The following is a 16,245-nucleotide window of genomic DNA, read 5'->3' on the forward strand; positions in this document are numbered from 1 at the left end:
ACCATTGTCCTTACTTTCTTGGCTTTGGCCAGTCACCTGGCTGAGGACCATCTCAGACAGGCCCCTGCCTCAAGGCCTTTGCACTTGCTGTTCCTGTGACACGGTTTCTCCAGATGTCTGCCTACATGGCTTACCTGCTCCCCTCTCCTAGGTCTTCACTCACATCCGGCCTTCTCAGTGCCACTTTACCTGGTTTTCCGATTTCCAATTGGGTTCCGGCCCCTTCCGCATGGACACGCCCAGGTGCTCAGGCTCTCCTTGCACTCCATTGCTCTCCCTGTCCCCCAGTGACACCTACCATCTGGGTCCCCAGCCTTGAAGACAAGCACAGAGTGGGGCTCAAAAGTCCTGTGCTGATGGCTAAAGAAAACATCAGCAAAATGAAAATGGAACCAACCATATGGGAAAATATATTTGCCAGTGATACCTCGGACAAGGGTTTGATCTCTAAAATATATAAAGAACTCACATGGCTCTACTCCAGGAAGACAAACAACCCAATTAAAAATGGGCAAAGGACCTGAACAGACACTTCTCCAAGGAGGATATACAGAGGGCCCAGAGACATATGAAAGTATGCTCAGCATCGCTAGTCATGAGAGAGATGCAAATTAAAACCACAATGAGATACCATTTCACACCAGTCAGAATGGCCATCATAAACAAAGCAACAAACAAGTGTTGGAGAGGATGTGGAGAAAGGGAACCCTAGCGCACTGTTGGTGGGAATGCAGATGGGTACAGCCACTGTGGAAAACAGTATAGCATTCCTCAGAAAACTAAAAGTGAAACTGCCCTTTGACCCCGTGATTCCACTGCTGGGATAATACCATAAGAATCCTGAAACACCAGTTCAAAAGAACCTATGTACCCCAATGTTCGTAGCAGGACAATTTACAATAGCCAAGTGCCAGAAGCAACCTAAGTGCCCATCTACATGAATGGATCAAAAAACTGTGGTCCATTTACACAATGGAATTCTATGCAGCAAAAAGAAAGAAGAAGCTGCTACCCTTTACACCAGCATGGATGGAACTGGAAAGCATTATGCTGAGTGAAATAAGCCAGACACTAAAAGACAAATACCATATGATCTCACCTATATGTGGAACCTAATCAATAAAACAAAAAAGCAAGCAAAATAGAACCAGAGACATTGAAATAAAGAACAAACTGATGGTAACCAAAGAGGAGGGGGCAGGGGATGATGGGGAGAAAAGGGGAAGGGTCATCAAGGAACATGTATGAAGGACCCATGGACAAAGGGGGATAGGATCAAGGGTGGGAGGTAGGCATGGGTGGGGTGCGGGGAGTAGTGGATGGAAAATAGAGACAACTGTACTGGAATTATAATAAAAAATAAATAAAAAAGGATTTTCATTAAACATGAAAGAAAAGCACAGGAGAGAAAAATCCTGCCCTGTGGGAGTAGATGTGCCCTCACTGGTGAGCACTGATTACCCACACAGTGGGCTTCCTGCGTCATCCAGACCAGAGGAGCAGTCCTTTTGTTGGGGTTCATTTCCTTTACCTGTCGGCTTTGGCGAACTGAGTGATTTATGTAACAGCCCATGCTGTTGAGGCTGCCATTCTTAGCTCCATCTCTGTCGTCTCATTAATGTCCACCTGCCACAAGGTGGGGCCTGGCAAGGCTTACTCTGGCCTGATAAAACCCCATGTGTGTGTGTTTGATCAGAACCTTCTTACAGAGATCAATGTCTCAAACAAACGACCGAGCACCCAGTAGAAGATGGGCAGAGGCTTTGGACAGTTCACAGAAGAGTGGACATGGGAATTTGCCTTTTCAAGTTCCACCTCACTCACTGTAATACAAATACAGGTTAAAAGCTCACTGAGACCTATTTCTTTCCAAAGTGTCGGGCGTACCAAAGTTCAATCTGTTGCTGAGGCTGTGTCAGTAGGCAGCCTCGTCGGCTGCTGGAGGGAGTGTGGATGGGCACAGCTCCTGTGGAGCGATATTCAGAAATGGGCATTGGAATTTAAAACTGCTTGCACTCTCTGACCCAGCAGTTTCACTCCAGTGACTCTCTCATCAGGCTCTGTTTGCACGTGTGCAAAGTGGTGTGTGCATATAGTGATGGACTGCATCGTGTTTGTGACAGTCGAAGGGAAGAAATCCCACAGCACACCAGGGGTGTGCACGGCAGAGGACAGCTTCATCAGATAGGGTAGTTCCATTCCAGGAATGGCGATGATGCTGGGAAAGGAAGCAGGTTGCAATATTTGTACCAATGTGGAAAGATTTAGAAGATACACAAAATGAAAAAAAACCCAAAAGGGTAGAGAGTGAGCGCTGCCTTTTATATAAAGGGGAAAGGGCAATATATTTTTACATTTGCCTTGTGAAGAAATTCTAGAGGAATGCAGCAGAGACTAGTAACAGTGGATAGCTGGAGGGAGGGAGGGGGTCCAAGTGGGGATTGGGTAGGTGGGCCACTTCGAAAGGAGAGAGACTCTGCATAAAATCACACTCATACACATTTGTATTTTGAATCACGTGTTTCACCTGTTCAAAAATATTAAAGTTAAAAAAGCCATCCTAAAGGAGGCGGGCTGGTCTGGGGGAAGGTCATCTTGCCTAGTTTGTGCCAGCAGCACTGTTGAGTCAAGTGAGAATCCGAGGTCTGCCCTCCACGCTGGGCCCCCGGCTGTGGGCAAAGGTGTTTTGTGTGGACTGTGCTAGGGGAGGGAGTGTGTGTGTATGTGTGTGTGTGCGCGCGTGCGTGCGCGCGTGTGCCTCTGTGTGAACCTGGAGCCACGGCCCCTTCCTTCTGACATCCTGGTTGCTATAGTACAGGGCTCTGTTTGTGACACACAGAAAATACTTTAAAGAAACTGCTTCCTGACCATGACTTCCTGGGCAATCTGTCCTTCCGGAGACTGTTGAGCACGAGGGTTTCTGCGCCTTTCTGGACAGAGCGAGTCCTGCTCATTCAGACCCCGGGCTTTGCTGGGAGCAGAACCCACGGTGAGGGGTGCCTCGCTTTCCCCCTCAAAGAGTCAGGAGGCTGTCCCTCTCAGGGCCACGTCTCCTGGCAGCGTTGACTCAAGGGCAGGGGCACCTTCCCCTCCTGTGTCTTGTCTCCTCCGGAGCAGCCGGTGGTGCACTTGGTGCCCTGTGCCTACTGTGCCCGGAGCTGTTTCTTATACCCAAACCGCCAGTGGAAACAGGAAGTGATGCAGCAGAATCCGCCTTGCATGTGCACTGAGCGACTTTCTTTCTCTCTTTGTCATTCCTCCTCAGGGATAGACACGTGTGGCCGTCTGCGCTGCAGGAGCCCAGGTGCACCGGCTGTGGACACTCTCCGGGTTCACAATGCCACCACCCGCGGACATCGTCAAGGTGGCCATAGAATGGCCGGGCGCCTACCCCAAGCTCATGGAAATCGACCAGGTCGGTAATGCCGGGAGCCCCGCGGGGGTTGCTCGCGGTTTCCTCTCTGTTCTGGAGTTTGCACAGACTTTGGATGGCTCTCTTTTTCCCCTGTTCACTCTCCGGCCGTGTTGAGGAGTCTGCGCAGCGACACTGGCAGTGTAGTTTGATTTCTGCGCTCCATGCAGCGGCGACGCATGGGCTTTTCACTCCTCCGGCATCTCCTTGGCTGGTGTCAATACAGGGCTTGTGTCTGACGCTGTGACACAGGCGGGAGGGACGCGAGGACGGCTGGCTCCAGGCAGCTGACACAGTGGAGGCTGTCCCAGCCCTGCCTGGCAGGACCTCGTGAATACGGGCAGATTGTTTTATCATAGGCAACACAGAACTTAATTTTTTGAATCGTGTTGCTCTCCCAGTTTTGCAGAAGCAGCCAAGTGCATTACATTAACAGCTCGATAATGAGATTAGTGTGGTGCGTTCAGGCCTGGATCCCTGACCATTGTAATTTTATGACTAGTGTGAAATGCACTCTGAGTCTAGTATATTGCTGGGCATGTAATAACTACTCAGTAAATGCTCATTGAATGGAAAAATAGCCAGGTGATTTAAAAATGATTTCACCCTTTAGCTTAGGTCTCAACAGTTTGGGGGACAGCTCAGGAAGGTTCCTTTGTCCTTCTAGAGCCAATGATTTTAATAAAAAAGAGTCGAGACTTAATACACAGTTGAGGCTTTCATAGAGCAGGATGCTAGATGGCTTTTTACCTTTTCAAAGTTAGGGCACTGTGGAAGGTCACTTTTTATTTATGTCCTTGATACGATTCTATGAGTGTGATCTACTGGTGTACTGTTTTTTCCCCCTGGTCAGGTTTGTTTAACTTCTTGAAGATTATATGGCATTGTGTGGATTCAGATAATTCATTAAACTAAATTATAGGCAGCAAGTCAGAATTAGTTGGGCTTGAGCATGAACGTGAGGAAAGGCAAATGTTGAGGATTATTGCTATAAAGGTATCCTCAGACGGGCACATCCTTGTCATTTTGACTGCTCTCTGGTAGTTTCTGGGGCCCTGGAGGAAGCCCGTGCAGGTAGAGGAGCCAGCCCAGTAGTTTTTCACACGTATAACAGCTGTTTGTCCCCTCCACGTGCTGTGTGAGAGAGGACACCAGTGGGATTTTAGTGTAAAGTATGCCTGGGACTGCTTGGTGCAGACTGAACGTGGTTGGGATTAGTTTGGCTACCTAAGAGAACCCCGCTTCAATGAGTTAGAAGGTGGCTTCCGGGCTGTCTCAATGCTCCGCTGTCATGGGCCCAGGTGCTTCTGTCTTGTTCCTTTGCCTCCTCCACAGGGCTGAGGACCCATTGCTCAGGCCTCACCTGGGAGCTCGTTAGACACACAGGGGCCTGGACCGCACCTAAGACCTGCTGACTCTGAAGCTGCATTTTCAGCAGCTCCCTGGGGACTCCTGTGAGGAGTTAAGTCCGAGGAGTGTGGAGCTGGATGCCCAGTGCCCAAGCCTGAGCGAACCACCTGGAGACCCGGCCTGAGAGTCCGGTGAACGACTTCCTTTGAGTCGTGCTGTGGCCCAGAGTGTTTGGGGACGTCTGTGTTAAGACAGCAGGCAGCTCCTGATCCATGCTTGTGGGGCCTGTGGAGTCAAGTGTCCCTCCCAGCCTCTGGGCATGGCTTTTGCTGTGTGTGTGTTAATGATTTAAAAAATATATATTTAAAAATACTTTGGAACAATTTTAGGTTTATGGACAAACTGCCAAGACTGTACAGAGAGTTTCCACATACCCTTCACTCAAGTTCCCCTAATGTTAACATCTTACTGTAACAGCGGTACATGTGCCAGAACTAAGAAATTAATGATACATAAGTGGCCACAAGACTGCACACTTTTTTTGGACTTCACCAGATTTTCCACTAATGCCCTTCTTCCCGTTCTACTGATCAAGGGCTGTCAACCACGTGGTTTTGCCACTGTCCCATTCCTTGAGACTCCTGGAAGCTCCTGCTCTTTCTCAGTCTTTCCTTGTTTTGCATGGCCTGATCGCTTTGAAGAGTAACTGTATTTTGATAGTTTCACACACAGAAGTGGTGAGAATAGTACAAAGAACCCCTGCCTGGCTTTCACCCAGAGCCGTGAATTATTATTGTCCTCCATTTGCTTTATTAAATGCTTTCTCTATTTTCTCTCCCTCTCTACTATATATCCTCTCTCCGAACCAGTCGAGGGTGATTTAAGAGTTACTGTCCCCATTATCTTTCAATACTCAGTGTCTTTCCTAAGAACAAAATCATTCTTATGTAACCAGTCTCTTTATAAAAACCAGGAAACTGCACATTAGTTCAGCACTGTTGTCTGATTCAAAGTCTGTAGTCCGTGTTCCGATTTTATTGGTTGTCCCAGTAGGTCCTTTATTGGTATTGTCCCCACAGTCTGAGAGCCTACCAGGATTGTGTGAGACATGACACATGTCTCTCTGGTCCCCATTGATCTGGAACAGCTCCTCAGTCCATCCTTATCTTCTGTGGCCTTGAGGCTTGTGTAGAGTACGTGCCAGCGATTTTGTGGGATGCCCTTGAGTGGGGCATCCCTTTCTCTGGATGCCCTTTCTCTGATGTTTCCTCTCTGCTTGATTCAGGTTTTGCATTTTTGGCAGAAAAGCTGGAGAGATGACAAGGCGTCCTTCTTGGGACATCGTCTCGGGAGGCTGATGGCATTGCCCTGTCTCATTCCTGGTTTTATAAACACAGATACTGAGGTTCCCAGAAGCTGGGTGTTTGCTGGTCAGTGAGAGCAGAATGCCAGCCAGGCCTCCCCCACTCTGAAGCCTGAACTTGTCTACAGTTGGCTGAATTGTCATCTCCTGGTGATACCATGTGGGGACCCGCGCAAAGCGTTAGACACCCAGTCCCTTGTCCGGCAGCTACCGAGGTTGGAGCGAACCGTGGCAGGGCCGGTGGCAGGTGGCCTTTCTGGATCGAGTGAGAAGTTGGCACAAGAACTGGAAATCTATTTTCACTTGTAATGAAGACTTGAGCCATGTCGAGTCCTTGTGTTTTCTCCTAATTTTTTATCTTGTTCAGTAAAGGTCACGTAGTCTGCCTCTCTCCCACTGCATGTCACCTTTGTTTAGAGAGCACTTCTCTCCTTTTTTACCTGAGTAGCAACTAACTCACTGGCCAGTGTTTCTGGAAGTTGGGGTAGGCACTGCTACCCCATGTCCTCTGGAACCTCCACTTACGACGTTGTGTGGCCACTGTCTATCAGCATACACCTGAGTGTGCCCAAGAGTCCCCCAGGGAGTTGTAATAAGTGCACATGCCCGACCTGGCCTCAGAGACTTTGATTCTGTCACTCAGGGGTGCAGCCCCTAATCTCGTCTGTGTTGAGTAGTGGGGGTCCGATGCAAGCGTTTCACATCGTAAGACCTCAGGGGCTGGTGAGAAAGAGCAGCCCATGAGCCGCTTCCTCCTCGCTGGGCTGTCTCTCTGGTGCCCCATGAACAGGCCTTACTTAAGGAACGGAGATTTAATTCCTGAGTAAGTAGGACAGGGAGCCCCCGGGTGGGGACCCGCTCTGCCCAGCCATCCTTCAGCAGTGCTTGCTGAGTTCAAGGGTATCTGCTCCCAGCGGACCGATTTATCTCCCTTATAAGTTTTAAGGAGACAGTTCCGTAGGAAAAGTGCTAGGAGCTCTCCGCGAGTGGAGTTGACTGGATCCCACGCTGCTGCCAGGAGTCGTCAGCTCACCTGCTAGGGCTCCTGCTCTGGCCCTCACCATCCACTGCTGGGCTTCAACCTCAGGACCACCTGAGCCTGTGGGTGCACCAAGCCTGGCAGATACCCCGCTGCCCAGTTCTTGTTAACGTGTTCTTCCCTGAGCTGTGTGTCTCACTGTCAACAGTGCAGAACCCCCGGTGCTTAGATGAGAGGCATCGGTCCTGAGAGGCAGTATGTCCTGACCCACACAGGACAGGCTCCAGGACACAGAGAGTGGGGTGGGGGCCTCTCCGAGCCTCAAGATTGTCATCTGCTAAAGGCTAGGTGATAGTTTGCCGCTTTTGTGATTATTGTGAATGTTGAAGAAAACGTGTGAAAAGAATGCAGGGCATTGCCTGGCGTGGAGTAAATACTCTGCACAGGAAGGCAGCTGCTATTGCTACTGTCTAAGTAAGTTCTCATCAGATAAGAAGAGGAGATGCTGTGGTTCTCTCGTTAACCTGTTTGTCCATCATGAAGTTTTCCTCCTTTCTCCTCCTTTGTCTGCCCAACTTTCTTACTGATTTTAGTGAGAGAAGAAGGGGTGGGGTAGGGAGAGAGAGAGAGATATTTGTTGTTCCATTTATCAATGCATTCATTGGTTGATTCTGTATGTACCCTGACCAGGGATCAAACCTACAACTTTGGCACATCGGGCCAGTGCTCTCACCACCTGAGCTACCTGACCAGGGCCCTGCCAAAATTCTTAAATATTTAGGAAAGAGAGAAAATTAAAGGGCACGTGGGAGGGAGGCATTCCCCAGTAATAAAGAAACCTTCTAACAGGGCATGCATTCAGTCTGTGCTACGGAACATTCACTGGCTCCCTAGTACTGCCCCACGATGTGTTCTTCCAGCCCTTGGCTGCTCACCAGCATTTCCGGGCGGAAGCTCTCCTGTTCCCTGCACGTGCTCTTCGAGCCTCGGTTTCCTTTTTCCCCTGCCCTCACACGCATTGTTTTCAGGGAGTCCGCTGAGCACAGAAAGCCACCACGTCTCCCTCTGCCACAGAAGCCTCTGCCTGCGTATTTGCGTGCCTCCATGGAGAAATCTATGCCGTGTCTCCCGCCGCCCTGGCTTGCTCTCCAATGGCCAGTGGAGGAGGGCAGCCTGGCACGCCCCCACCTCTGTTGGTGCGCCTGTGTTTTAACCGTCCTCTCCCCTAACCTGGGGCTTTGCCCCATCGATGTCCCATTGTTCATTTATTCTTTTTTTCTCCTCTGCCTTCAGCAGGAAGCTCTTCTAGTCCTACCTTGTAAAATCTCCCTCTTGACCTACGGACTTTCTTGCTAGAATTCACTTTATTTTCTCTCTCTCCTTTCCAAGCTGATTTAAATATTGTCAGTATATGTCACCTATGTTGCTTCAGTGTCTGCTGAGCTGTAGGAGGAAGAACAGTTTTCCTCTCTCTGCAGCTGCCCTGTTTGAAGGCACCGATGCCTTCTGAGTTGCTATGGCACATGGTCATCTCCACGCCGTGGCCAGCCTTACCCTCTCGGGTACACTTGGCAGAGCTGTGCATTCGTACCTTTTTGAAGCTCCCCCTCCCTTCCTTAGGCTTCAGTGCTGAGGTTCCCCTTCCTCTCTGATTGGTTTTGTGAGTTTCACTCATGAGTCCATGTTTTTCTCCTTCTTTTGAAATCCAACAAGGTCAGTGCTCAGCACTCTGGACTGTGCTCACTAGTGACCTTCTTTGTCTCGGATCCCATGTTGTCCCAAGGCTTTGAGGACAATATCTAAACACCACCAGTTCGAATCAGTCGCCTGGCCCACTGGCTCATCGCTCTGTTTGATGGGTGTGTTAGTCCCCTTTATAAACCTTCAGTTGCCTACAGAATACAGGCAAAGGGTTGGTGAAGTTGCTCCAATGTGAACCTGAAGAAAGGTCACTGATACAGTGGAACCTTGGTTCTCAAACTTGACACATTCTGGAAAACTGTTTGAGAAGCGATTTGTTCCAATACCGAGTCTCCATCGTCGTCGAAGGGACATGTGGCTGATCAAGCAGGTATCAGCGTAAAAGGGCTGCCGGGTCAAGGATGGAGACCCAAAGTTCTGTTAGACATCCAAGACATTTTTCCATGAACAATGTGCGTGAGAACCGAGACGTCCCAGAGCTGAGGTTTGAAGGTGGTCTGTAGAGGAGAGATCACTGGGTGTGCTGTGTGCGGCTCCAGGTGCGGAAAGCCCCTCCTCCCCAGGCGAGAGAGCCGGTCTCACTTGTTCTCGGGAAAGGTGAGCCTGGGCCATCTTGGCAGGGAGGGTCCTGAGCATCCTCCTGGCGGACCCGAGTGCACCAGACAGACACGGCGCGGGTTGTCATGCAGCAGGGATGGGCCCACAGGTGGTGGTCGGACCAGGCATGTGGTTTCCAGCCTGGGTCCTGCAGATTCTTCTCCGCGGGTTCAGGGGTGTATGATGGGCTTCCAGGCCTTTCTAGAACACTTCAGCCACAGCAGCTGTAATGGACCTGTTTTTATCTGTGGATGTTTTGGGGAAAGATTTTGTTTGAAGAAAGTATACCACAGTTAAAAAAAAATCATAAGTGAGCCTGGACCTTTCCAGGGACCCTGAGACTTGGATCAGATTAGCCACCTTCCCCGTTTTTCTCTGTGCACCGTCTGGGTTCGTGGCTCATACAGGGGCTGCATGCAGTCCTCATGTGCCCTCTTGTTTTGGAGAAACTGCCCTTTACAAATGGGTTCACCCTGTGTACATACTTTTTAAAAATCTCTTGAAATTTTTTTCTCCTAGTAAGCCCGCTCAAATTCCTCCTGCCTTATCTTCAGCCCTTCACTCCTCCCAAAGCAATCCTGGCTTTGCTAAGTCCTGCAGAGGGTGAGCCTTCTTCATACTCAAGCTTTTTTTGGATCATGTCATAATATAGTCATTTCTGCACCCTTCTAATTCCTATACCATTCTCTTTGCCTGTAACTTTGATTTCCAGTGAATCCATCTGTTGCAGTGGAGTATAAGCCCCGTATGGTCAGCCTGCATTTCACACACATTTGTGTCCAGTGGTCCATCGCATTGACCTCAATTCAGATTGTAATAGTAAGTGATAAAAATAAGAATAAAACTTTGGTATTCCCCATTCTCCAAACAGAAAAGTTACAATGGCAGACGCTCCCCATATGGGGCTGGGGGTTTTATTTTCCTGAAGGAAGCACAGCTGCGTGGGTTGTTAGACAGGCATGTGCTAAGCTGCTGCCTGCGGTTTTGCCTCGACCTCCCTACTTCTGCGGTGTGTGCAGATACAGCTCAGGGTGCATCTAACTGGTTTACCCAAGACCTTTGTAAAGCTTATGAATTGCATAGAGCACATTGAAGTTTTTGTGATGGACATTGGAATTTAGCTTTTTTTGCACTAATAGTAGCAGCAATAGTAGTAATAATAGCAGGTATCACTTCATTGGCAGGACTGCGTGCTGGGCAGCATGAGAAGGGCCCAGTGTGGGCTGTTTTATCCCGTCCTGCGGCCCAGAGAGGCAGCGTAGGCTTCCTCGTCCCTCGTTGTGGCAGGTGCATTTGTTTGCCCCAGGTCATGCTGCCGGGAAGCTGCTGACTTGGAGCCAGCACACAGGACACTAAAACCCAGGCCCTTTCAACCCAGCCATAAAGCTCTTCGGTAATTCTTTTTATAACTTACTTCTCTTCAGCCTTATTAAGGTACAATTGACAAAAATAAAAGATATGTAGAGGGTACATCGTGGTGATTTGATATGTGTCTACCTGGAGACAGGATCGATTGCCCCTTTCAAGTTAGTGAACACATTACTCACCTCATGTTCATGGTTTCTTTCTTTTTTTGGTGAGAACATTGAAGTTTTACTCTCTCAGCAGATTTCAGTTATGCAATACTGCGTATCAACTGAAGTCCCTGCGTTTTCCATTAGATCCTCAGGCCTTTTTTGTATTGTAGCCGAAAATGTGTGCCCCTTGAACAGCCTCTGCCGATTTGCTTCACACCCCCAGACCCTCAGCCCCTGGCAGTCACCCTTCTACTCTGCATCTATGAATATGGTTGTTTTTTTACATTCCACATATAAGTGATACCATGTTGCGTCTGTGTTTCTCTGACTTATTCACTCGTTTGGTAGTTCTGCTTGAGTCTCTGCATTTCTCATGCTTCTACTTAGCGTATCTGTCTTAGCTGCTGTGTGTTTGAGTAGACACCCAGCATTGCCACGGTGCCTGCTCCGCCCACTGGCAATGGGACTCCCTGGGACACAGTGTGTCATGGAAGCAAAAAAAAACCCTAGGGAAAACGTGGCAAGTGCTTTGGGTTGTTGCAGAAGGAGCCTACCTGAAGTGAGACAGAACCGTGCCAGGTGGTTCCTGGGGGGCTGCACGTGGGGAGAGGCTGTTGGGCGTGGTGCCTGTGGATATGGACTTGGGGCAGACTGACTTGGACTCCAGATCTGGGCTGCTGCTTAAGTGCCGGGTGAGTGGGGACAAGCCTCCTGCTTTATGAGAAGAATTGGCACTGTCCCTACATCCTTTCTGGCACTGCAGGGCTTCAGTGAGATAATCACTCAGCACTCTGCTTAGTAATGGTAACCATTAGGAGCCAATTGTGATTTATTCGGAGTGGTACACAGAATAGAACAAGCTTCTTAGGTTTCCAGCAAGACTGGAACCAATCATACAAACCTTCCCCACAATGCATTGAAGCCAATGCTTCAGCCCCAAAACCCATAATTCCCCAAACATTTCAATATTGAGAGTCTGGTAAAGGAAAATGACAGTCGAGCTCCACATGAAGAGTGTTAAATTCCAGCCTGTAAGATAACATAAAACACACAGCATGAATGCACTTCATACCATGGAACTGTACATTTAGAAATGGTTACAGCTGTAGGTTTAAATGTTCCATAGAATCAAGAAACTGAGACTGAAGTTCTGGAAAGTGAGGTTCCAATGTCGCACTGCAGAAATGCAAAGTCATGTGATTTTCCTGGCCTGTTCTTGCCGGAGTGGGTGGTTTATATCAGGGTCTCTCGGCCTCACCACTCTTGACATTTTGGACTGGATAATTCTCAGCTGCAAGGCCCATGCTGTGCATGGTAGGAGTTGAGCAGTGTCCTGACCTTTACCCTCTGGATGCCAGTGGCATTTGCTTCCCCAGTTGCGACAACCAGAAATGTCTCTAGGCACAGCCAAGGTTCCCTGGCCAGCGGACAGATCTCCCCCTGCTGGATTGGATCAAGGGCTCCCAGGCTTGGTTCTGCATCAGAATCACTGATGAGACGTATCGGACAGAGAGGATTACTTGTAGGTGCATGCCAAGGCCTGGGGACCCCTGTTTTTATCTGGCTTGCTCACTGGGGGTGCTGATGCTCGTGGACCGACACTTGGAAGTCACATTGTGACATTCTGTAAACCTGACATTCACAGTAAGTTTCAGTGAGGGCCCCAGTTCTCACATGGTCTGGATAATAACCAGCCTCCCACCTTCCCTCACTTCACAACGAGCATGAACATACCTTTAAGAGCTGCTCTTGTGAGAAAGGTGTAATCAAGCCTGCATGGCGTCGCTTTGTCACCACATGCTGTCATTATAAGGTAGAGTGATGTTGGGACAGGAGGTGTCTTCCCTCATCTGATGTTTGCATCTTTTAAGTTGGGTATTGTAACAGCTATTTCTTAAACTTCCTTTAAAATAAGTGACTGGGTGACTGGGCTACTTCCCTTTTTGGTTTCAGCTCTCTTTTTCTTTGTGTGATGGGGTCTACAACATCTCATGAAATTTTAAAGTTTGCCATGCTCTGAAAGAGAAAGAATGGAAATATATTTCTCCCCTTACCTGAGAGCACCATTTAACTTAGCAGGAACGAATTCTAGCCCTTCTACTTTTCCTTCTGAAAATGAACTGAGGATTTTGGTTTGCTTTCTAGGTAGCTGGGGTGATACCCTCTCCCATCTGGTTCCCTTCCTTAGTTCTCTCATGAAGAGTCCATGGAGTAGCTCATAACGGGGCCCTTCCCAAACTGTGTTTTCTTGAGATTTCCTGACTAAGGCACCTCACATTCTAGAACATTCTGTGCATATCACCCTTTGAACTTCATTTGCCTGGTAGGTCAACTGGCTATTTGTGGCGGGGTATACAAATGCCTAAATTTTTGCATGCAGAAGGATTCTGGGTCCCCAGAGAAAGGCTTGTGTCTGTCTCTAGGAGATGTAGACTCGTGCCAGGTGCCCAGTACTCAGAAAATGTGAGCAGCCCGAGGGAAATAAAACATGTGCTTTCCTATATTCCTTTTTGTAGATTTCACTCAAATGGCCCTATAAATTTGTGGGTCAGTGGTGCCACAGTTGTGCTTGAACCCCCCCCCCCCGACTCTCACAGTCCTCCAAATAGCAAGCCTTGTTGAGTCTGCTTCCTACATGGGTCTTGATTCTGTCCACCTTTGCTCCACTCTCACTGTTACTGCTGTAGCTGACCTCCATCAGTTGGCTGTAGGAGCGGCCCCGCTGTCCTCCTCACCAGCCGCTTGCTTCCTCTCCAGTGCATCCTCCCTGTCTAAAGCACCCTTCTGTGTCTCTCCCATGTGATTAGAATAACGTCCAGACTTCCTTGCTGTGGCGGCTGGGGCCCTGCTCTCCCCAGCCCTGGACTACGTCACCAGCCTCGCTGAGCATCCCTGTGGCTTTCCCCAGCCCCTGCATCTGCACTGTGTATCTGGGTGACTTCTTACCTTTATAAAAGCACACTTCTCAGAGCCTTGACAAATGTGATTTTCTCTGAATTGGAAATTACCACCCTCATCTGTCTTCCTGTTCATTCTCCATCCCCGACGAGATGGAAGGTCCTTAAAAAGGCTCTTTTCTGACTCCTCAGACTCGATGAAAGCCCTTGTTATATGCACTGCAGTGTCCTGTGTGGCTTCACTCACTCACTCTGTGGTGTTTTGCAAGTACCCAGCATCGTCCTAGTGCCCAGCACAGGGCCTGGGACGTGGCGAACCCATAATGAATGGTGAGCAAATGAGGCGGGTGATGTTTGTACTTTCCCTGTCAAATGATATAGATAATTACATGTGGTCATGAAAGGGAGCAGCCTGAGCACAGGAGTGTCCCTTCTGTTGTTCCTACCATGCATTTTAAATGCAGGGTTCTGGCACAAGTGACGCCATTGAGTGCAGTTGGGAGGGTACGTGGTGGTCTCTCATGAGATGGACAGCACTTGGAACATTTCACTTAAAATGTCAGAGGGTGTGCTCGAGTGTGGTGTTGTTATGTTACAGGATTACATGCTTGTGATATTGTAATAAGAGATCTTATGTAATAAAAAAGGGGTATTGTTTGTGTTGGACCCAGTATATTATTACAGTTCATGAATCGACATTATGAAGGCCTATTTTTGTTCCTCCCTCAAAGCCTTCCATAGTCAAAAGACAACCAACAGACTTCGGAAGAAGCTGTATCAGATTTCAGAATGCTTATGGATGCACCATTGCTGCGGGACAGGTGTGTGGCGGTCTGTTTGCATCCTTCAGCCCCTTCACTCTGAAGTGCTCGTAATTTCCGGCTGCCACTCCTTCCGTGACCTCCTGACCCATATAAACAGCTACCTATCCTCCTGTTCGCCTTGACCATCTGGATGACCCTGGCACCTCAAACTCACCATATTCAGATGCCCTGCATGGTTCCTTCCTCCCCTAAACCCAGGCAGTTGTGCTTCTCTTCCTGTGTCCCTTGTCATGGTGCCAGATGTCATCATACACCAGTCTGTGGGAGCTGAGACTAAATGCCTTCCTAGACTCCTCTCTCCCCCTCAGCTTTTCTATCCAATAAGTTACCTTAGAAAACTTGCCTGCGTCTGACCCCTCTTATCGTATCTGCTGCTGCTGTGGGCCTGTTCTCTCCGGAGGATCAGAGAGGGAAGGGAGGGTCTGAAAGTACAACAGCCTCAAAGGAAGAGCTTTCAAAGAGAGAAAATAACATCTACATGCACAGGAGGATGGGGACCCAACGTGGGTGGCTGTCAGTTAAGAACAAACGGATATGAAAAGCACCAATTAGAAACCGTGGAGATGGGAAGTATACATATAGTCCACACAATGTAAAAAACAGTAAAACCACAACAGAAAAATAAAAACAAACACATAGACAAAGTCAAAGTCACTGTAGAGTGGGTTTGGCTAAAGAGAGACTCTAGAACTTGGGGGAAGAAAATGAGGAATTTACCCAGAGCACAGCCCCAAAATTAAAGGAATGAAAACACAGGATTACGCTGTTGTACTTTTAGAAGATGAGAGTTTGAGAAGTGCTTTGTGAGAGATGAAATCCAGAGAGATTAGTTAGACAGCTGGTGCCACAGTCCAGGCTAGAGACACTCAGGCCATGGCCAAAGGTGGGGACAGGGAGACATAAAGAAGTAAGGCATGTGTCTCTTCAAGGCATTCGAGAAGGTAAAATTGATGGGAATTGATGACTCCCCTCCACTAAAGCAGAATGAAATGTTAAAGATGATCCCAAGATTTCTTGTATGAACAACTGGGCAGGTGGGGGCAACAGCCACTGAGAGAGAAGAAAGTAAGGGAGGAACCTTTAGGTGGACTTGCATTCCTCATGGAAACCTTTCAGATGGGTTCAGGGAAGTAGGCAGGCACCTCTGTGGTTGGATCTTTAGATTTCCCTTCGGGTTTTGGTATCCTGGCCAATTTGCCCAACCTAACTGGTCTCTAGGCCTCTGCATGATCATCTATTATTAGAAAGCGTACACTTGGTTATGTTGTGCTTTTGTTTCAAAAGCTGCGATGGGTCCAAATTGCCAGAAGTCATCTATAGGACTAGGACATTTGGGGGGATATTTTATGGTATTTTTTCCATTTCTATTTATCGCCTCCTCTCCCCATACCCTCTTCCGCCTCTACCCACTGTCTAGTCCCCTGCAATCACCACATGGTTGTCTGTGTCCATGGGTTCTTTCTCTTTATCTATTTGGTTTTTGCCCATAGGGTGTAGAGACTTTTGCCTCTAGCTTGCCCTTTTAGCTACATCTCTCATTCATCCATACGACACTGTCAGTTCCGCCATATGCCATGGGGACATCCATGTAGCCATGTGATTGCA

General features: G+C 48.5%; 1 protein-coding gene across 5 annotated transcripts in view; it reads left to right on the plus strand.

Moving 5' to 3' along the window:
* ELMO1 (engulfment and cell motility 1) overlaps nucleotides 1–16,245 on the plus strand; it is a 469,444-nt gene that overhangs the window by 87,659 nt on the left and 365,540 nt on the right. For all 5 annotated transcript variants that reach the window (XM_053661620.1, XM_037126577.2, XM_037126578.2 and 2 more), the window contains one exon: nucleotides 3,266–3,415. In XM_053661620.1, the coding sequence (XP_053517595.1) occupies nucleotides 3,338–3,415 (78 nt within the window). In that variant the 5' untranslated portion in view covers nucleotides 3,266–3,337. The remainder of the gene's footprint in view (nucleotides 1–3,265; nucleotides 3,416–16,245) is intronic.

This window comes from Artibeus jamaicensis, unplaced genomic scaffold (genome assembly GCF_021234435.1).
Source record: "Artibeus jamaicensis isolate MK-2021 breed Jamaican fruit bat unplaced genomic scaffold, CSHL_Jam_final contig_1016, whole genome shotgun sequence".
In the NCBI taxonomy this organism is placed as follows: Eukaryota; Metazoa; Chordata; class Mammalia; order Chiroptera; family Phyllostomidae; genus Artibeus; species Artibeus jamaicensis.